Here is a 22979-nt window from a genome sequence, read left to right as displayed (position 1 = left end):
GGTTTCTTCCGTGGATTTTGAATTTTCCTGAAGGTGTAGTAGGCCAAAATAAGTAAAATAAAGCAGATAATTGTCCATAGAATCAAATCGGTTGATATGCCTTCTATTGATAGTTGATTTGTCGCATCAATATGTCTCTGAAGTTGATGGATATTTTCCAGTGATATATTTTTTATCCTTAAAGCTTTCTTTCGAGTGTCTCAATCCTTAACACTTCATTGTTGATTTTTGGCAAGACAAATAGTTTTCCAAAATATGAATTTTGGCGGTTTTCGAATTTATATCGTTTGAATTCGAAATTGCAATAGGTTGGAATTCATAGACTGTGAAGAATGATTCTTTGGGAATTTTGATTTTATTTTTATTTCTTCTGGGGTGATAACGATAATATATTCCTCATTAATTTTATTGATTATTTGGGTGGGCGGTTGTATCGGCATCTGGGGGCACCTAGCATCCTTGTCGTGAATAAGGGCGGCAATTCAGTATTTTTCTGGGTGGAAATTCAAGTTTTCTTGATTGCAGAGGTATATGTCCAAGATTTGTGTACAGGGTTGGTCCATATATTGGAATGTTTCTTCTCCGAGAGCCAAGTAAGGTTTTTTTGGGATTATTATGGTATTTGTTTCAATTGGGATAGGAAACAAATGGAAATATTGAAAGATTTTGGGATAAACTATAGGAAAATCTATAGCAAAGATAATTACATTTTTTGAAAAATGACTGAATGAATGGACATCTAACTGAAGTATTTCATGAGGACTATAGTGATTGTGAAGCTCAATAATGATTTCTTCCAAATTTTGACTTGTAAAAATATAAGGATGAACTGTATGTAATTTTGCAAAAGTGATTGCGTTTTCAATGTTATCAAGAAAGGTGATGATTACATTTGCATTTAAAAATATTTGATCTAGCATACTTGAATACACATTATATTTATAAAATTGATCAGTTAGATTGATCAAAGGTGGTTTATAGGTTTCACTGTATTTAGAAATCTTTCTGATTTTTTATAATTCTTTTTTTGAAAAGAGAAATTTGTGAATTAACTTCTTTTAGAATTTTCTGTTGATTGCTCTTCAAAGTTTTGATTGCCTTGTGATATCGCTCTCCATCGGATGCGTCTAAGTAACCAAAAAGCCATTTTTTGATTGTTCTTCCAACATTTATTAATCTTCGTTTTTGTCAAATCGTGGGGGTATTCCAAATATGTTTGAGTTTATATGAAATTTCGAAAATCAGTGGCTTTAAATGTTCGTATTTATTTGCCAAACTCCTAAAGTACATCTGTTCATTGCTTGATATCTCATTTAATTTATTACAGTTCTTTATTAAATTTTTTATTTCAAGTTCAAGGATACTTAAATCAACATCGTTGAGAAAAATATATTTTTTTTTTACAATTTTTGAAAAACCAAGTTTTAATGAAAGGATTCTGGGGGAAAGACTTATTGTTTTTATTTCAATTTCTGGATTTGCCCTGACCATTGCTTTTAAGATCAGGTGGTTCAGGATTCTCAGGTTCATCATTTTGAGCCTGTAACAAAGGCGGCTTTCTTAATTCTTTTATGTGAATTATTTAACCTTTCCTTTTTTTATTTTTCATTTCTACGTTGTTATGTTCTAAGATTTTTGTAATGGTCAATGGTCCTAAAAATTTATTGTTCTTTTTATTTCTGTTTTTGGGATTTTTCTTGAAAACTTTCTGATTGATTTTAAATTCCTTGTTTGTCTTACCTTTAATGTTTGTTTTTTCCAAAACTTTTTCATAAACAGGGGTTAGTTTTCCATTGTGTATTTGTACATATGTTGTAAAACATTCTTTGGGGCTGAAAATGTCTTCTGGACTTCTTGAATTTGTATGACCAAATATTAATTCAAATGGGGTAAAACCAGTTGAACTGTGAATTGAAGTATTGTAGTCTAATATGAATCAAATAAGATCTGTCTCGTTAGGGTGTATTTCTTTCAAAATTCGTAGATGTTCGATTAAGGTGGAATGAAGTCTTTCTACAGGGCCGTTGGATTCATGGTATCCAGGGATGCCAAAAGAAGTAAAATACCTTACTAAAGCATTACAAATGTAAATGGCTGATTTGCCAGCTATTGGTATCGCTTGAGCGAATTTGGAAAAAGAGTCACTAATTGTCAAATATTTGTTTAAAGGTGGTTGACAATGTTTCGTGGTGTATTTCATCAGTTCGGACTACCATTGTCTAATACAATATAAATTGATTCAAAATCCCTGAAAAAATGAAAAAGATCAACCGAAAATAACAATTTTATTAAACAATAAACTGAAATTACAAAGAAATAGCATACAAGCTACACCGATGTATGAACTAAGAGGCCATTGAAAGTTCGCATTGCTGAGCACAAGAAACATACACAGCGAGGAGAAACCACCAAATCCGGTGGACTCATCAACATAATATCAAGTGGGCTCAAGCTGAAATCATCCACAAAGAGGTACACTGGTTTAGGAGAAAATTCAAATAAGCCGCGTATATGTTCAAGCCAGCATAGAGATTTGTAACATATGGAAACCTCTAATCAAGCGAAAAACGACCAACTCACGCCAAACGGTAATCTCCCGCTAAAACCAAAGAAGCGGAGGGCGGGAAGAGGGGATAGGTGAAAGCACTCGAATGACCTATAAATAGTCAGATCTCGGATAAATTTTTTTCAGGGATTTCAAATCAACTTATATTATATTAGACAATGGAAGTCGGAACTGACGAAATACAATAATTGTCAAATATATTTGGGCGTCGAAAAAGAAAGCATCAATGTGAATTTTGAAAAGGTTTTGAAGGAATGTTACTGGATTTTTTTCCCAACACCAAATCGTTATTTTTAACAACTCGACACGTGTTTTGATCACTAAGTGATCATCTTCAAGAAGGAGGAAGGAGGCTTAATCTTTCTCTTGAAGATGATCACTTGGTGATCGAAACACGTGTCGAGGTGTTAAAAATAACGATTTGGTGTTGGAAAAACTCCAGTAATATTCATTACTACACCAAAGGTTCCGAACAGTGCATCACAAGGTTTTGAAGGAGTTTTATGTCAAAACTAAATATCAAGAGGATTTGTTCGTCATGACCCTTTATAGTGTTAACAAGTTTTGTACACCTGATTAATTTCAGAGTCTGTTTACTAAAATTTTCTGAGTACACTTTTGTGAAATGTTTCATGAGTTGTTTTTATAATATATGAAGTAAATAATATTTGGTTTCAAATAATCTTTTATGAAATTAAAAATCAAGAGTTCATTTTCTTCTGACCGGAGTTTTACTGTTGAAAGATTATGAATACCATATGTTTCTTGTTGAACAGATATTTTGTTTTGTTTATTTTTTAAAACGTGAGTTTGATATATTTTATTATCGATTATATCATCTCGAATAGTAATTGCATCATTGTGATGGATAAAGAATGGAGAGTTTCGTCGGTTTGAGAGATAGGTACTTCATTGGGGGGATTGATTTGGATATCTGAAATAATATTAATTTTTGATTGTTTTTCAGAAATATCATTAGATATATCTGGTTTTGGGTTGTCTATTAGATTTTCTGCTGGTTCTCTGTTTCTTGGTTAATGTCACCTGGATTGTTAGCAATGGAGTCAGTTTCGTGCATGTTAAGTTGAATACGTGAAAGTGAGTCCACATTGAAGTTTAAAAGTCCTTTCTTATAAACATTTTTGTAGTCGTATACTTGATTGATTGATTGATATTATGTTTATTGTTTAAGAATAAATTCTTTTTTTTTATCGACCTTTTTTGGGTAAAGGTTGATGAAAAAACTGATTTTTTCCTCCACAAAAAAATGACTTTCGTTGAATAAATTCTTGTTACAAACACATTGTCATAAATAAATATCAATCTAAACATGAAGTATAAGTGTATAAAATATAAATGATTAAAATAAACTATATATACATACATATGCAGAGGTTACTTGACAAGAACTAGGACAACGAATAAAAATATATGTTTCACACACAGTTCAATCGCAGTTTCATCACATTCTAAATTACAGAGCATTGTTAAAATATTCTTGTAGGTGTAGGTCATAATAGGCTTTATCACTTGATAGTTTTGTACATTTCTTTCTAAATATGATGAAAGGAGTCTCTTTGATTTCATTGGGAAGTTTATTGTATATCCTGATTCCATTATATATCAACGAGTTTTGAACCAAACATGTTTTTGGAATTGGTAGACTCAGTTCATTTGGCCGCCTTGTGTGGTATGTGGCTGTAGCTGTAGCTGTAGATTCATAGTTCTCCCTATTTTTATGTATAATTGAAACGGTTTCCAATATAAATATTGAAATAACCGTAAGGATTCTATGTTCTCGAAAAAGGGGTTTACATGAATCCTGTCATTTCGCTTTACATAAGTACCTGATAGCCCTTTTCTGCAAGACAAAAACCGACTGCATAAGTTGTTTACTGCAAACACCCCAAAAGGGTATACCATACCATAGATGAGAGTCTATTAAGGCATTGTACACTACTTTCGCTGCAGCGAACCCCAGTTCCTTCGAGATGTTTCTCAGTGCGAAACATCCTGATGCCAATTTTTTGTTGATGTATGCAATATGCTGAGAGAATTTTAAATTTTCATCTAAATAAATTCCCAAAAATTTCAAAGTGGAGTTATTTTTTATTGTGTTATTTAGAGGAATATCAGATATATTACACTTGAATGCCAATATATTTGTTTTGCTAGTATTCAGTGATAGAAGATTCGACTCAAACCAATTCTTCACTTTTTTCATGTCTTGGCACATTTTGTTATGCAATCTGTTTTTGTCCTTGTCATGCCACACTAATGTGGTGTCGTCAGCCAATTCAAACGCCAACGGAATAGTTTGGAATTTGGTTCTCGAATATTAAAAAACCATGTTAGTGGGCGGTGGTCACATACAATTGCAAAGGGTCGTCCAGAAATGTAAGGTCTGAATTGTTTACAAACCCAAACTATCGCAAGAATCTCTCTTTCGATAGTGCTATAACGTTGTTCAGTCTCATTTAATGTTCGCGAAGCATAAGCGATAGGTTTGTCTTGGCCAATATTACCTTGTGAAAGGATTGCGCCTAGGGCTACATTTGAAGCGTCTGTGATCACTATAAATTCTCGTTCAAAATCGAGGTATTGAAGTATAGGGCCGTTACATAAAATTTTCTTACATGTTTCAAAACTTTCGATAAAAGTTTGGTCATGTATTATTTTTGAATTTTGTTTTAGAAAATAAAATAGGTATTGATTTTCTGGAATTTATTTTGGAGAACTATTTTGGACAAGAAAATCTCCAGAAAATCAATGAGTTCTTTCCGGAATACCTATTTAATTTGGATGTTTTGTGATTTTATATTATTATATATCAAGTTCTTGTTACAATACTGTATAATTTTGAGTAATTTTCGGTGTTAACAAAAAGTAAAAATAACTTTGCACCAAAAACTTTGAAAATTATTTTACTCTTTAAAAAAATTCACCGTGGTTAACATCATAGCCATAACATAACCGCCATATACAGGCGGTTATGTTATGTTTATTTATATACTGTCTATTTATCATTTTAGCAAAAATTTTTTCGTAGTCCCCATTTAAATAAATGGGTAAAAAAATTAAACTCCGCTTAGATGGCCATGACTATAAATCTATAGTCTATTTCAAAAGAGTGTAGAGTAATAAAATCTCATTAAGTATTCAAAAGCGCTACAGGGTGATCCGTCAATAAATTCTGTCACTTCCCTAGTCCGCATTGCAAAATTATGTCGTTTCATAAAGAGCAGGTAGGTATCACCCTGTTTTAAGGGATTTGTCCATTGTTATCGACGGATAAATACTGAGCCAGAGGCGCGCTAGTGGGATAATTGCCAAAAGAATATGCATTCATAAAAATTATATTAAAGGAATTAAAAATTTAATACAGCAGAACAGTGTTATTAAAAAAATAAAAAATGTAACAATAAAATATATACGAACCGAAATCGGGAAATACTCACAAACACACACGAACGAACTTTACGTATTGAAACACTTGTGGGGACTTTAAATCAATTTATTCACAAAAACGACAAGAACTTTACTGGATACGTTATTACAATTTGACACTTGAACAATACTAAAACTGTGAACTTCCCTTAACGTTTAACAACACTCTATTTATACCCTAATTGAATGTTCTAGAGATTACTAGGTACAATTTTCGAGAACCTTCCGAGAAAATAATTATTCAGACTACCCTTAATTCTAAACCCTAACCTAAGCAAAAGTGTCACTGTCACTGATACACTGGTCTCTGTCCAGATTGCTTATCCCGCTACAGTATATTTACAATTCAATTAAATTATTCTACATCAGTATAGTCTTCATCCGAAGAACTGTCATCATCCCCTGGTGTTATAATTATAGGGTCAACCACCTGATCGACCAAGTTGTCCAGTTCCCACATTTTATCTTCCTCTTTTAAAACATGCTGGATTGCTTTTTGCCAGTTTTCTGATGTGATTTCCATAATGGAAATCACATCAGAAAACATTCTGATGTGACATCATTCTGATGTGACACCAAATGTGACATTCTTCGAATGTCACATTTGGTGTCTTCATCTAAGATTTTTATTGGTCTTCCTGATTTTCTCTTGCATGGACTTACCTGGCCTGATATCTTTCTTTCTCGCAATAATTTAAAAATCGTGGACTGTCCAATTCCAGTCATTCGGGCACATCGCTCAACACTTTCTTGCACAGACAAACTAGGGTGATCGTGTTTTATGCAATCATATACATTTAAAATTATAACTTTTTCGCAAACAGATAGCGGATAATTTTTTACACTTCTTTTCTTTGGAGTAAATGTCCCCATTTTATAACTTTTTCACTATTTCTATATCACAATATCACTGTACGTTTAATTGGTGTAGTAACAATTACTATTATAACTCGAATGTTTAAGACACCATTACAATATATTTAAACCCTTTTTCTTAATTACCTGGGTTTAATAGGTATTGCATGATTGGTGGGCAGGGTCAAAAAGGGATTATTATAATGACATGGCACCTCGGAACTAAGTGTTAACCCTTTTTTGAGAAATCATGCTCAAGTATATGAACCCAAATTGCATATTAAATAAGTTTACAAGAACCACTAAAATTAATCTTAATCTTTTTTTAAGAAATTTTACTTACCTAAATACATGTAGGTACTTAGTTTTAGACCAAATTACTTCCCAAAAATGGCCTTTTATTATTATCTATGTCTGTAATTTTTAATTTACTTTAATTATTAAGTTTAATAATCCTAAGATTTGCCTACGCCCATGGACGACAACGAAATTCAGGCAAATTTTATGACACTTCATGATTTATTACTCTACACTCTTTTGAAATAGACTATAGATATATTTTTTTTATGCTGAACAACTTTTTTGAATAACATTTTCCGAAATTTTTCAAAATGAGAGTACTGTATTCTTGTCTCAAAATCAAATATTTGAAGGCTCCTCGAATATTACGTGTGTTTTACTGTATTTTATTGGTGCATGTTTAGTTTCAGGGGATGCACAAACTTTTATCAAGAGTAACATTTTGTCGAAAAACCCTTAATAAATAAGTTTCCCATATGGTGCATGATGACACTGTATATCTATTACTGGAGATAATATAGATAGATCTTTATTTCAACAATAGGTAACCCTAATATACATATATATCCCAATTAAATCAACGGTGTATATATACAACATTAGACAAACACAAAAAAAAGAAATACAATGCAGCAATAATATACGAAAATCACAATTTTAAAAATAGAATTAATAGAATTAATAGAATTACAAAAATTACAAGAATTGCTTTCAATACGTTATCTATTTCATCTTAATAAGTTCTTTCAATTGTTTTTTAAACAAATTCAACGATGATGATGTTTTAATGAAGTCTGGTAGTTCATTAAATTCTTGGAAACCTTTGAAAAATAAAGAGTTCATAGTACTGTGATAAGCAGTGCTGCTAATGTGAATGTCATTTTTACCCCGAGTGTTATAAGTGTGAATGTCTCTATTCAATATTATAAATGTATGAAAGTAAACAGGAGCCAGGTTATTCAATATTTTATATACAAAAATCATTGCGAAATAATACAATCTTTTTTCGACTGAGAACCAATTAAGCGTTGCTAACATAGATCTTATGGGGGTGAGACGATTAGTTCTCAGAATTATTCTCATGCTACGATTTTGAAGTTTTTGTAGCATATTCAGCTTAGTAAGATCAAACAAAAACAGGGCTGATGAGCAATAATCAAAATGCGGCTGAATAATTGAATTATATACTGTGATTTTTGTTTCGGTTGATAATTCCTGGGCTATACGAGAGAAAAAATAAAGTTTTTTTGAAATTTTTTTATGAATATAATTGAAATGGGTATTGAAGTTCAGAAAGTTATCCAACTGGAAGCCCAAATACTTGATATTCGATACAATTTCAATTTGTTCATTATTGATGTTTAGGTTATATAAAGATATTTGCTATTGGTAACTAACTCTTTCTGGCAGATATTCATTGAGGTGAAAGAAGAAATTAACAATCATTGAAGTATGGCATTAAAAAATTTTTAATTTGAACCTAGTGAAGACAAATTTTATTTATACCTCACAGGAAAGGTCTTTTCTTAATAGTTTGATAAGCGTATAACAGTACGTTTTAAGATAATTCATCGGCAATTATAATAATTCGACTTACTTTCTTTCTGTTGGAGAGGAGTATACATATTCATCAGCTCTTCACCATTTTACCAATTACAATGGCAACAATAGTTATACAGTTACAAATATTTTTTAAAGAGAAATTCTTAGTTTGACTCATGATCATTTCACAAAAAGTGGTAAGCCAAATTAACTTGAAAGTACCAAATACCTTGGATATAATGGTGCTTTTCATATTTTATTCTGACCTTTTGCATGTACACAATTCTTCTCTTCTGGGTTCAGTACTTACGTAATCATGGATAAATACTTGAAAAGGGTTTAACAAAGTGAAACCTGTCATAAAAAATAAAAATCTTAGTAGAAATTAGACAAAAGTTATTTTCTTTATCCTATATTCAATTTGAATTTCTATAAAATAAATAGGTCATCAGTGAAACAAGATAAATATGTACTTATTTCCTCTGTAGTAGATAGAAAATCAGACAAAGCACTGTAATTTGAGGTAAATTGTATTGTCTTCATTAAAATATATATGTTCACATGGAACCTACAATTAGATAATATAATATCATATAAAAACACTTTCATTGAGTAGTAAGTATATATAATGTCTCTCATTACTTCATAATGCAGGGAATATTTGCAGAAACCTCTATATTTTATTTCCCAGCAGCAGTTTTGTATTCTGAGTTATTCAGACATCTGAAGATGTTTTTTCCCAACAATTATGGCTTTAATTCATTTTTTGCAGATATGCTTTAAAATATTTTAATTCACATCCATCTGGTTTCGAAAATGAATACTCTGATCTTATTAAGAAACGAATATCACCTTTGGAGATAACTGTTGGTGATTTGGAAATTGTTGACTTCTCTTATTCCCTATTGAAAAGTAATCCAGATTTCTACCGAATCAAATGGAATTGGTCCGTTTTTATTGGAAAATATCTTGAACATGAAGAAGCTCAAGTAAGGTGGTGAGTATTAAAAATTAATTAATTTGGTAATTAGTAATTCCTTGTTTGAAAGTATGTTGTGAATTTTGATATAACTGGAATACCAATACTATTTAATACTTTTTTATGCAGGTTAACTTGTCAAACAGTTGCAATTCTTTATGGTATGAATGAAGGACGTGCTGAAAAACTAATTCAGAGTAGGGTGTCCCCCAATTTGGCTACAAAATTTGACTGTGCTCTGGCATCTCAACTTTCAGTTTTTGAAAGTCCACTTGAACCTCCTCCCCTTAACAAAATGCCGTGGCTTCCAAGACCAGAAGAAAGATATGATGACTTAATCAATATTTCTGGTGTATATATTCCTGTCGTGAGAGCAAGCTCTATCATAAATACATCTTTAATCGAGGTACCATCTACGTGCAACAATCTCCGTAAAATAGCTCTAGGGCTTACTTTAAATAGGGCTGTTTGTTTGCAAGGGCCTGTCGGGTCAGGCAAAACAAGCCTTTTGGAATATTTGGCTCTAAAAACAGGTAGAAAGTTGGGTGAAAATTTCATAAAATTGCAGTTGGGAGATGAAACAGACAGTAAGATGCTACTGGGAACATATAGATGTACAGATATTCCTGGAGAGTTTATTTGGCAACCCGGTGTTCTGACACAAGTAAGAATCAATTTGAAAAGAATTTAAGTAATATATTTTTCGTTGAAATTCTCGATTTTATGACAATTATAATTCAAAGTTCATTAATGAAATGTAAACATTTTTCCAGGCCGTACTTGAGGGAAACTGGCTTCTGCTTGAAGATATAGATTCTGCTAGCATGGATATAGCTTCACTATTATCCAGTTTACTAGAAAATGGCAATCTAACAATACCAGGTTACAGAGATGCAGTGCCAATCACCCTGGTTTTCAGTTATTCCTTACTCAAAGGTAGCTATGAATATAGCAAGTATAATTATTTAAACACTCTTTTTTTACAGATTCCTTTCAACAATAACTGGGCATCACAAGAAGAATTCCAACTCTATGTTGCTTTTGGAAAAGAAAATGTTGCAAATCAATGTGGATCCTTTAACCGTTGAGGAGCTTAAACAAATATTAGAAAGTAATTTCAAAGAATTGCGAACTATAACTGACAGAATGCTGAACGTCTTTTTACTTTTTCACAAAAACTCATCTGATTCCTCCCAAATTTGTATACCCAGCAGTGGTCGACTAATATCTACTCGTGATTTCTTTAAATGGTGCTCACGAGCTATTATAGACTTTGATATTAAAAGCCAAGCAAGTGCCCTTAAAGTACTCCAAGATGCAATAGACGTATTTTGCTGTTCTTATTCAAACTCTGAAGAAGCTTTAAATCTAGCCAAACAAATAAGTACCAACTTGGGAATAATCAATCAAAAAGCTGAATACTTTTTTAGGAGTTATAAACCAACTATGAAACTTACAACTGACAGTTTCATTGCTGGTCGTGCAATTTTAAAACGAGAAAACAATCAGTATACAAAAATGGAGAAGTACTCCTTTACTAGACCATCTGCTGTCTTATTAGAACGCATAATGTGTTGCATTCACTTACGAGAGCCTGTTTTACTTGTTGGAGAGACTGGTACTGGAAAAACATCTTGCGTACAGTATTTAGCCCACACTGTTGGTCAGAAATTGATTGTTATTAACATGAACCAGCAATCTGACTCTGCAGACCTACTAGGTGGGTTTAAACCTATCGATTTGAAGATAATTATATCACCTGTTCGCAAAGAGTTTGAAGAAGTGTTTGTTGACTATTTCAGATTGGATCTGAACAGAAAGTACCTCAATAACATTGCTGCTTCATTCAGCAATCAAAAGTGGTCAGATGTAGTTAGGCTTATGATAAAAAGTTACCGAGCAGCTATTAGACGGCTTTCCAAATCCATATACGATTTCAAAAGTGGAATTATTAATGATATTTCAGCACAGAAAATTGATAAAGATACAAAATTCTTAGACCGTTGGCAGAAAGTGGGCCAGAAACTTCTGAAACTTGACATCCAGCTCAAACACAAAACTGCCCTTGCCTTTGCTTTCATTAAAGGAAGCCTTGTTACAGCTGTTGAAAATGGATATTGGGTTTTATTGGATGAAATTAATTTAGCCAATGCTGAGACTCTTGAATGCCTTTCTGGTCTTTTGGATGGATCGCAAGGTTCACTTTGCTTGCTGGAAAGGGGTGACAAACAACCAGTTAAACGTCATAACAACTTCACTTTGTTTGCTTGTATGAACCCTTCCACTGATGTTGGTAAAAAAGATTTACCGGCGGGATTGAGGAACCGATTCACAGAATTTTTTGTGGACGAATTGAATGAAAAAAATGATTTGCTCCTTCTTGTTAATAATTACTTAGATGCCATGTCATTGAAGGAAAGGCAACAGGAAGATATTGTCAACTTTTATTTGAAGGTAAGAAGAGAAATGGTAACAAATCTTTCTGATGGTTTAGGACATAGGCCTCATTTTTCTCTGAGGTCTTTGTGCAGAGCATTGATGATAGCATCGAAAAATCCTTGTGGAATGTTCAAGAGAAGTCTTTATGAAGCTTTTTCTCTCAGCTTTCTGACTCAACTAGATAGCAGGTCATATCAAGTTGTGGAAAAAATGATTTCCAGGTAAGTGCATGTGGATAAATTCTTGGTTAATTCTTTAAGTGCTACAAAAGTAATGACTACTATTAAAATAGTTCAGCCATCACGTAATATTTTTATTATGAAAGCATTCATCATTGGACAAAATGTTAAGGCTTTGTTTGAATTATTAAATAATCAAAAGTCTGGACTTTTAGTTAACAGAAAAAAGCATTCAAATAATCACTTAGCAATTGTTTTTCTCTTCAAAATTTCTGATGTCTTTTAAACAATCATTAGATAAATTTTAATGATTTGAATATTACCAGTAACATTTATGAATGTGAATATAAAATATAATTTTAAATCAAATCAAAATGTACTTTATTTTCGAAGATGACATCTCATTGACAAAGTGTTACTATTCTAAGAATATAAAATCACAACTTAAAAGATATTGTCGAAGATAAAATCTAATTGTCAAAGTGTTACTATTTTAAAGAATATAAGTTATACTAATTAAAAGGAGGAACATTTGGTGATTTCAGAATTTTGGGGTGAAAAAGTAGTCAGAAAGTAAAAATATATATGCTACACATTGAAATAAATAATAATGAATATTCTCATGCAACATATAAATATAGATATAAGAGTATGAAAACTATAAAGCATAAAAATATGAAAAGTGAATGCATAGAAGAGAAAAGTACATATGATCTACTACTTCCTGAACATTTTCAACTATACAGTTCAGAGCCAAATTTAAACATTAAACAAAAAGTTAAAAAAGTCACATAATTTAAATACCAGTAGATACTGAAACACGATAATAAAAATTAATTGTTTGAAAAATATATTCAAAAGTCAAAATTCAACTTCAAATATAATTATTTGTTAAGAGAAAATTCAAAAAGCATACTTCAAAATATCAATTGATTTTTAATACTTTCACTTTCACACTTCTTTCACGACTTATTCTAGTATTTTTTGTAGTTTGTTTGGTGAAACCCTCGAAAATATTTTTAATATGTATTATCAAATATAATTGATAATACAAAATAGTGCATCATATTTGTTGGAAAACTACACTTATTTATTAGTAATATAGGATTATAGTAAGAGGTGATATAATTTCTATTGTAAAAACCAACAGTGCTCAACCTATCTTCAACATTATGAAATAGTCTTATATTATTTTAAATTGGTTTTATATATTTTATTCATTATAGTAAAATTTTTGCTAATTGTTCACCCGCAATGAAAAGTGCTTCAAGGTAATGCATTCAGATGTGACTAAAAATTGTATGTTACCAACACATTATGATATGTTAATAAATTGAATTATACTTTTCATCACTAAATTAATATAAAAAGAGTCTATGTATTATTGGAAACTGATTTCATTTGCTTTTTTATAGTTATCTACTTGGAGATGACAAGACTATCAAAGCTGTTCTAAATCAACCAATCCCAGAACCAAATAGTAAAAATAATGAATTCCTTCAGTTCGAGGGTTATTGGGTGAAAACCGGATCTTATGAACCATCTTCTCCCGAGGACTACATTTTGACTAAGTTAGTTAGAAGAAATTTGAAAGATTTAGTTCGAGTTGTATCTATTGGAAAACTACCTGTCCTCTTGCAGGTGAGTTTGATGAAATTGAATATACTTATTTGAACAAATCTGATTCTCTTTAGGGTGACACCTCAGTTGGAAAAACAAGTCTGATAAGTTATTTAGCTAAAGCCAGTGGCAATAAGTGTGTCCGAATCAACAATCATGAACATACTGATCTCCAGGAATACATTGGCTCCTACGTAGCAGATATTGAAGGAAAGCTGGTCTTTAGAGAAGGTCTGCTAGTAGAGGCCATGAGAAAGGGGCACTGGATCATCTTAGATGAGCTCAATCTAGCCCCCTCAGATGTTCTTGAAGCTCTTAACAGAGTTCTTGATGATAATCGTGAGCTGTTCATTCCAGAAACACAGGAAACTGTTAAGGCTAACCCTAACTTCATGTTGTTTGCTACTCAGAACCCACCTGGATCATATGGAGGCAGGAAAATGTTGTCCAGAGCATTCAGAAATAGATTTGTTGAGTTACATTTCAATGAGATACCTCCTGAAGAACTGGAGTTTATATTGCATAAAAGGTGTCATATGGGTTCCAGCCATGCCAAAAAGATGATTAATGTAATGACTGATCTTCAGGTTGGTTATATTGTAGAAACTTACATTTTATGGTAAAAACTATATTTTTGGCATGTTTCAGATGAGACGAAGAGGATCTGTTGCCTTTGCAGGAAAACAGGGTTTTATAACTTTGAGGGATCTTTTCAGGTGGGGTGAGAGGTATCGTCTTGCTCAAAACAAAAACAATTTATATGATTGGGATCAACATATTGCTGATGAGGGCTATCTGGTTTTAGCTGGAAGGGTGCGAAAAACTGAAGAGAAACACGAGATAATTGAAGTTCTGCAAAAGCATTTGAAGAGGAAGGTTGTACCTGACAATCTCTTTACATGTAAGTATTATTTCTATTAATTTGATACTAATGAGTATCTATTCCATGTTTTGGATCGTTTGATAGTTTCGTTTTGTACTAACAACATTCAATGAGTTATTAAATGGCCGCACACTGGTAGGAAACATAAGTGGAAACACATATCCCATGCAAGGAGCATATTACAAAAGTATTAATGCCAAACACTTTATTGGTGCATTCATCGTTGTTAAACTCAATTTGTACTTAACATTTTGCTTCACCAAATGCACATAATTGCATCACTGTCGTCAACAGTAAATTATTGAACCTTCACTGTCTTAGATAGTAAAATTGTAATGAACAATATGCTTCCTTTTTCCTTGATATCATATAAGCATAAACTGGCTACCACCTTCAAAAATAATATAATGTAATGTCCGGGAAATCAGTGAAAAACTTTTGCAAATCGTCTTTCTTGAATACAAATTATGCCTTCATGAACGCATGTCTTTTACAAAATAATTTTAAATCGACCCTTTTACTTATCCTCAATAATCATTACAATTTCGAATGGATAGTTACCGCCATGTACTATTCCGATATTTTCTGCCGGTTAGCAAGTACTGTGTCTGTTACCTTTTGCTGTTCCATCCATTCGATGAACTTTTAGTTTATTGCATTCTTTGATTTTTTTATCTATTAAACACGATTTTACTTTTACTATTTAAGTAAACAATATTGCAACAGATTGCAACTTAATTTTTGTTTTTTGCATATCTTTGACAAGAAAGTTATACTGACCATCACCAATTCAATCATTTTACATAATTTCTTATTTTTTTGTAGTAATAATACATGATGATTTCAAAGCTTACTGTTGCAGCCACCATATAATTTTTTCACCATGCTTTGATATATGTTATCAAATAAGAGAGGACCAATCAATTGAAAAATAAAAAATATGTAACATATTCATAAATAACTTATTGAGACTCAAGCTCTCCGGCTACCCGAAAAATCGCGCTTTTTAAAGACCTGAATACCTACTTATTTTGATGTTTTTGTTAATGTAATTCGACCGAGATTTTTTATCATAATTACTGAATTTGTAGTGTGCTGTTTGTTAGCAGTCTTATTTCCTAAGTATTTTCAAATTTCGAACCACTGAAGTATATTTTGATCAACTGATCGATTAGTATACTCTAAATATTATAATGTATTGCTTTCCTCGTAGAAAATAATCTTGAAACCATGTTTTTAAAACATTTCACAATTGACAATCAACTTATACACATAAAATATTGAACGACAAAAGTTCGCTATTATGAAATATGTTTTGTTTAACCTTTCAAAAATACCCCACTAAGGGAGAAAGAAACTAAATGAAAGAAATGTTCTTAGTATTGATTAAATTTGTATTTCTTTCATTGCATAATACTGTTTTTTTTGTATGATTTTGAACCTTTTACTTGTTTCCAGTATCCTCTACAACTTCCACTGTAACCAAACATATTCTGGAAAAGATAGACCAGAAAAAAGCCGAGTATGGAAATATTGTGTGGACATACAATATGAGACAACTGGCTGTTATGGTTTCAAAGGCAATGGAATTCAAGGAACCTGTTCTGTTAGTTGGAGAGACAGGCGGAGGTAAAACTACAATCTGTAAACTCATTGCTGAAAACAATGGTCAGCAACTCATAACTGTGAATTGTCATATGCATACAGAAAGTAGTGACTTTATTGGTGGACTCAGGCCTGTCCGAGATCACTCGGTAAGTGGTGTATTTTGTAAATGAATAATAATTGTAGTTAAATGAAACAATTACAATTTGCTCAACTGGCTATTGACCGAAGTCCTTCCGTTCGTGTAACAAAATTGCTTTAAAATTTCAAAGATTATTTTACAATATTACACCAAAAAAATCTTATATGAATATAAAAATAATAAAACAATGTCATTGATAAATCTGTGTTAGTTTTTCCAACAATGTTTCTGTTGGGTGGCGATGTCATACTTTAGGGTTTCTTGTCACATCATGCTTTCTAATGATTTCTACATTGTCGTCTTTTCCAACAAACTTCTGAGTAAGTATCGGTAGTCTTTCCTCAATAGGGATAAAACCAGAGGGTTGTGTTTGGGGTTATTGGGATTCAGATATTTAAATCACATCTTACACACCCATTGCTCGGTCTGCCATGTATTTATCAATACAGACTGACTGAGCTGGCAAAAATGAAGGGTTGTAAGTTTTCAGTATTGAAAAGTATTGAAAAATTCCGGCTCAGTATGTGTGATCGAGACATTTTTTTGTGAATAATTTATTAAAAATGAGATATTTTGATAAGTTGTTAATGAGAGTCATTACCGCACTTATAAAAGTATCTTTGTCTACCGTGATCTGAATGGTAAATGTTTTTATCCATCCAGCAGAACAGACCTTGGGGGGAATTAACATAGGTTTCAATGTTATGACGGTCAAAGTGTTAATATTCAGTGGTACTGGCGGGTTTGACGTTTATGACATCACTGGGATTGATTGTCTTACAGTGCATTCCACTAAGCACTCACACGACCACAGTTTTTGCCGTTCCACTTGGTTCTGGGCGTCACAATCATTTACTCGAGTGGAATGGATTTTGGAGCGTTTTGAGCGTTCATTTAAATAATTCACATGGCGCGTTTAAAAAAACAAAAAGTTGATGAGGTCATGTTACAATTTGTAAGTGGTATCAATAAGTTCTATTAATTGTTGGTTAACATGATTTATTAAACAAAAATTATGTATATACTTTAATTTTAGAGGAGTATTCAACTAATTCATGTTCATATATAATAAAAATGCCTTTTACGGCGGCAGTTGGAAATTTGTTGGTGCGTCGAAATAATGCTCCACAAAGTACTAGTTCGTCCAGCTCAGATGAAGAATGGAATACAATTTTACAAAAATATAATCGTGAAAAACGAAAACTTTAGACCACGTATTATTGATTACGATAATGTAATTACTCGTTATTCAGATGAAGAGTTTAAAAGTCATTTCAGGTAAATTATTTTTTATTACTTAATACACTATAGATTTTGAAAATTTTACTCATGGAATTCTTTATTGATCTCTTTAGACTTTCAAGATGTACATTAAATTATTTACATGAGCTAATACAAGAAGATTTAGTCCGACGTGTTCCCGGATGTCCTACAATTCCTTCCCGTCATCAATTGATGATAGCTCTCTGGAAAATGGCCACATCAGATTCTTATGGGCTAATTTTTTTTTAAATTAACCATTTTAGTATTATATACCATAATTCATAAGTATAAAATTAAACCCTTTTTTTATTTAACGCACGTTCAGCGTCTGCAGGAGAAAGTTTGAGATCCACAACACCATCTCGTTCGGCACAATAGAACGATATTGTTGTTGTCGCCATGTTTGCTGCTTTTAGTTTTAAAAATTGCGCTCAGTTTCTCAAAACGTTCACATCGACCCACCTCTTGAGATGGGTCGTCGTGAGCTAGGCGTGAGCATAAATGACGTCATTAATGACGTTTTCGCCGCGACCACAACGATCGCGGTCGCCATGTGGAACGCCTGAATGAGTATTTTAGGCGTTGTGAACGCTTAGTGGAACGCACAGCTAAAGAATTCTCCCTACCCGAAATACTTCATGTTTCAAACCTGAGCATGACATTTGTAAAATTACATTTATAAAATTACACAATGAAACAATCAAAGACATTCGTCACATCACGTGTCGTCCAAAAGAAATTACATAAAGATTTGTGAAATACAAATTTTTATATTGAAGTATGCTCTAACATTCAATGGATAAAACAGTATCATTTTTAAGAATCCTACAACGATGGTAGATAATAATATCTTTGAAAAAACGCAATAGAAAAAATAATTTTGATCTTTTTGAATTACTTTAACTGTCTACATTACCCCATAAACTTACCCAGTTATTTTCACCATTACTGAAGGGAAATGAAAATATTACTTTGCAAGCAAAGTATTTTTTTCGGTTGAGCTACATCCAAAATTTCTCAACAAAAATCGTAGAGAAATGTTTGCTCATTATAGAAATGAGAGGCAGAAAAATAATGAACTTATGTTGACGTTATGTAAATATGTTTTTGTTATTTTTTGGGGTTATATAGTCATCTACATCTACAGAAAGCAGGAACGACCAACATAATTAATCAAGATTCACTTTGTATATTATTTACCTGTTTCAACTGCAAAATTATCTATTTCAGGATGAAGCGTCAAAAAAACTATTTGAATGGGTTGATGGTCCTTTGATACATGCTCTGATACAGGGAGAGGTCTTTTTGGTAGATGAAATTTCATTGGCAGATGATAGTGTATTAGAAAGACTAAACTCACTACTAGGTAAAGAAGGGCTATAAATTATTAACTGAATAGATAATTTTTTCAATCCATTTGAAATTATTTTCAGAACCTGAGAGATCTTTGTTGCTTGCTGAAAAAGGCATTGATCTAAACAATCCAGAAAACTCGGAATTGATCACTGCTAATGCAAACTTTCACTTTATCGGAACTATGAATCCAGGTGGTGACTTTGGTAAAAAAGAATTGTCTCCTGCACTTAGGAATCGCTTCACAGAGATTTGGTGTGAGTCTTGCAGGATCCGAGTGGATTTGGTGGCCATTGTCGAACAGAATGTTAGATCTGGAATATCCATGGGTAATCAGCAAGATGGTTCTAGCGGAGTCGGGAATGCTATAATGGATTTTATTGAATGGTTTGAGAAAACCGAGGTTGGAAAGAGGTAGAATAGAATAGAACTTTATTCGTCACTGAAGTTATTACAAGAAGGAGTACAGAATGTATAACTTATTGGAGTCATCACAAAATATGATATAAATTTAGAATTTACTCTACATATAAAAATCAGCACGTTAAGAAGTATAAAAAATAAAATAAAGACATATATAAAATTATACCTAATTACGACACATTAGTTCATGTCTCCAGAAATTCCTCTAACGAGTAGAATGCCCTGGATTGTAAATACTTGTACAGAGAGTTTTTGAAAATTCTCAGATCGGCAAGATCAATTTTCCTATTAAACAAATCTATAAATCTATTATAGCAGAGAATACCTTTATATATGTGCGAGTTTTGCCCAATGATTAATCTTGAGTATGTTCTTGTATCGTACTTGTGTAAACTGCCATTTTCAATAATGGAATTTTCTTGTGTTTTAATATTCACAGTAATTTGAAATATATATAGTGAATACACTGTGAGAATACCTATCTTTGGAAAAATTGATTTACAAGATGTGTTAGGCTTGACTCCAATCATACTTCTGATGATTTTTTTTTGTATTATAAATATTTGATTTAGGTAGCTTGAGCTACCCCAAAACATTAGGCCATAACTGAGTGCTGATTGAACCAATCCATAGGATGCCAATTTCAGTTGTCTTATTACAAAACAGATACTCAGCTTGGTGATTGTTTCGTTTATATAATGTTTCCATGTCATTTTATTATCCAATATAACTGAAAGCGAGCAACATCAATCTGCTCAATGCTACTATGATTTACTCTTATTGATAAATTAGAATTCCTATTCAGATTTTTCGTTAGAAACTGCATGAAGCATGTTTGGCTGTTATATTTGAAGTTATTTTACTCCATCAATAATTTAATTTTTATGAAATAATTTTACAATCATGAAATAAGTTTATTATTTAAAGTGTTAACCAATTAGTTTTTAGCTGAGTTTCTTTTAAATTTATATTCTCATTTCACATATCGATTGAAGGTTATAAAATGAGATTTTATCAAACACATCAGGTTTTATTGAAGAATTTTTGACAAAACTGCACTTTTCAATCATTTAATATTTTCTTACAGATTAACAATAAGTATTCGAGACATATTGACTTGGGTGACATTTTTGAATACTTGTGTTGACAAAATGGACATCTCAGAAGCATATATTCATGGAGCATATTTAACATTCTTGGATAGTTTGGGTTCCGGAACAACGAGCATAGAAAGGTAAGAAAGAAAATCAAATTAGTCTGATGACTGTCTCAAGGAGAAATGTACACGCCAAGAAAATGCATATTTTGAATTGAGATTCAAAATGAAACATCTTTCTCAGGTTTCCTACACAAAAGTATCTGAATTGAACTGGCCGATACTTGATGAAAATCCATATTTAAAAAAAAACTAATCAACAGAGTTTATTCTATGATTTTCACTATAAGGATTTTACAAAAACCGCGACACGTGTTTCGCTATACAATAGCTTCTTGTATTATTCTATTGAATAGAAGCAATGTTCAGTCAATGTTTTTTTAAATTTTTTTTCTTAAAAAGATACATGCTGAGCTTTGTTAGGCCTTCATTAAGTTTATTGTACAAATTCAAGTTGGGAGATTTAGAAGAAGACATTTTCAGTCTTCAGTATTTCGGGTGGGATAGTTGTGGAAGTCTGAGTTCAACTTTAGATTTCCCTTATTTCTGTGCAATTCAATAAGGGTTTGATGTATATAGAAAGGAAGGGACATTATTCGATTTTTGATGAAAAGTGGCCTACAAGGTTGGTCGTAGCGCGTACCTTCAGTTATTGTCAATGCCCTTTTTTGCAACTTGAATACTCTTGTTGCCTGACTAGAATTTCCCCATAAAATGGTACCATAGCTTATATGCGAATGGAAGAGGGAGTGGTATGTAGTCAATAGCACATCTTTGTTCACAATATTTTTCAGTTTACACAGCAAAAATAGTTAGCTAGACAGTTTATTGCATAGATGGTTTATTTGGCTATTCCACTTTAATTCATCATTTCACACATTTCTTTCTGCTGCAGTAATTTCTGAAAGATAGTGATTTTTAATTTTCCTATAAGCAAGCAATCAGTGCCTGTGCAATCTTAAACAACTTTTATGGCCTGAACTTGTCTCTTTAGCTCCCTGAGATGGTCATTGAAAAATTGTATAGGTGGTTTATTCACTATTTTTCGTTTTTTTTTCTGGAAAGTGTTTGCATACCAAAGTGTGTAAAGTGTTGATGAGATAATCTGGTGTGATAATTTGCTGACTTTTTTGCTGTATTTGAGGAAAAATCCAAATCAGTTTCCATGAGACTTCGATGAAGTTTCTGAATACCACTTTTGGTTACTGGTCTAGTAACTCGAGGGGAATCCTGGTTATCTCTTTCACACGTAATATCTATGTATTGACCTAAATGGTCCGAGATGTAAAGGTCTATCACTCCGGCATTTCTCACGTCAAAGGTGAGAGCACTCAGGATATTGTCAATGCAACTAGATGACTTGGAAGATATTCTAGTAGCATCTGAAATATTAATTTTGAGATCGTAGAAAATTATAACTTTATTCCAAATTTGAGAGTGCAAAGATTCTTTATTCAAGTCTATATTGAAGTCTCCTGTCACAACTATGTTACTATATATATCTGTCACAAAGTCCATCATGTCAATGAATGTGTTAATGAAAGTTTCGAACTTACCAAGGCTGCAAGAGCTGTACACCATGATTATAGCTACGTTAAGAGGTTTCAACACAATGCCACAAAACATATAGGTAACACTGAAATGATTTTGTTCAAAAATAGTTCTAGAGGCTCCGTCTTGTTCGATAGACATTGAATATTGACATGTAATAGTCTAGTAGAAGCATTTGAGCGTCCACATACGGCAAGGAGGTTAATTTGTCGCCGTGTAGGGATACCCTGATTAATTACCTTAACAAAAATGGATTCTACACAATTGCATATGCAGATGACATAGTTATCTTGCAGACTGGCAAAATTGTAAACACACTGTGCGATAAAGCGCAGGATGGGCTCAAATTAAAGAAACATGGTGTAAGGAACACTCACTGTGGATCAATCCCAAGAAGACTGAGATTTTTCTTTTCACCAGGAAAAGAAGTTTAACGGGCTTAAAACCTCCCAAAATCTTCAAAATAAACTTCTCTGAAGAGGTGAAATACCTTGGTACTATCCTCGACAGGAAGCTAACATGTAACTCTCATCTACAGAGTAGAGCAAAAAGAGCATACGTGGCTTATGAGCAATGTCGGAGGACAGTGGGACGCGCATGGGATCTTTCACCCTGTGTGGTCACCTGGATCTACACTGCAATAATAATACCTATGTTAACATTATATCAAATACAG

The 22979-nt window shown here is 32.4% G+C and overlaps 1 protein-coding gene across 1 annotated transcript in view; it reads left to right on the top strand.

Annotated features, from left to right (window-relative positions):
- LOC111506814 (midasin) overlaps nt 1-22979 on the top strand; it is an 88904-nt gene that overhangs the window by 1154 nt on the left and 64771 nt on the right. Inside the window, 12 exon segments of the mRNA XM_023162020.2 lie at nt 9483-9707; nt 9819-10353; nt 10463-10592; nt 10595-10625; nt 10676-12349; nt 13723-13948; nt 14002-14514; nt 14576-14828; nt 16269-16564; nt 19051-19186; nt 19254-19587; nt 20684-20830. Of these exon segments, the coding sequence (XP_023017788.2) occupies nt 9483-9707; nt 9819-10353; nt 10463-10592; nt 10595-10625; nt 10676-12349; nt 13723-13948; nt 14002-14514; nt 14576-14828; nt 16269-16564; nt 19051-19186; nt 19254-19587; nt 20684-20830 (4500 nt within the window).

Source organism: Leptinotarsa decemlineata, unplaced genomic scaffold, assembly GCF_025532065.1.
Source record: "Leptinotarsa decemlineata unplaced genomic scaffold, Ldec_3_MD MMD2_tig00026340_RagTag_RagTag, whole genome shotgun sequence".
Classification (NCBI taxonomy): Eukaryota; Metazoa; Arthropoda; class Insecta; order Coleoptera; family Chrysomelidae; genus Leptinotarsa; species Leptinotarsa decemlineata.
The sequence above is the reverse complement of the archived record's forward strand: the minus strand, read 5'-3'. Positions and strand labels throughout refer to the sequence as shown.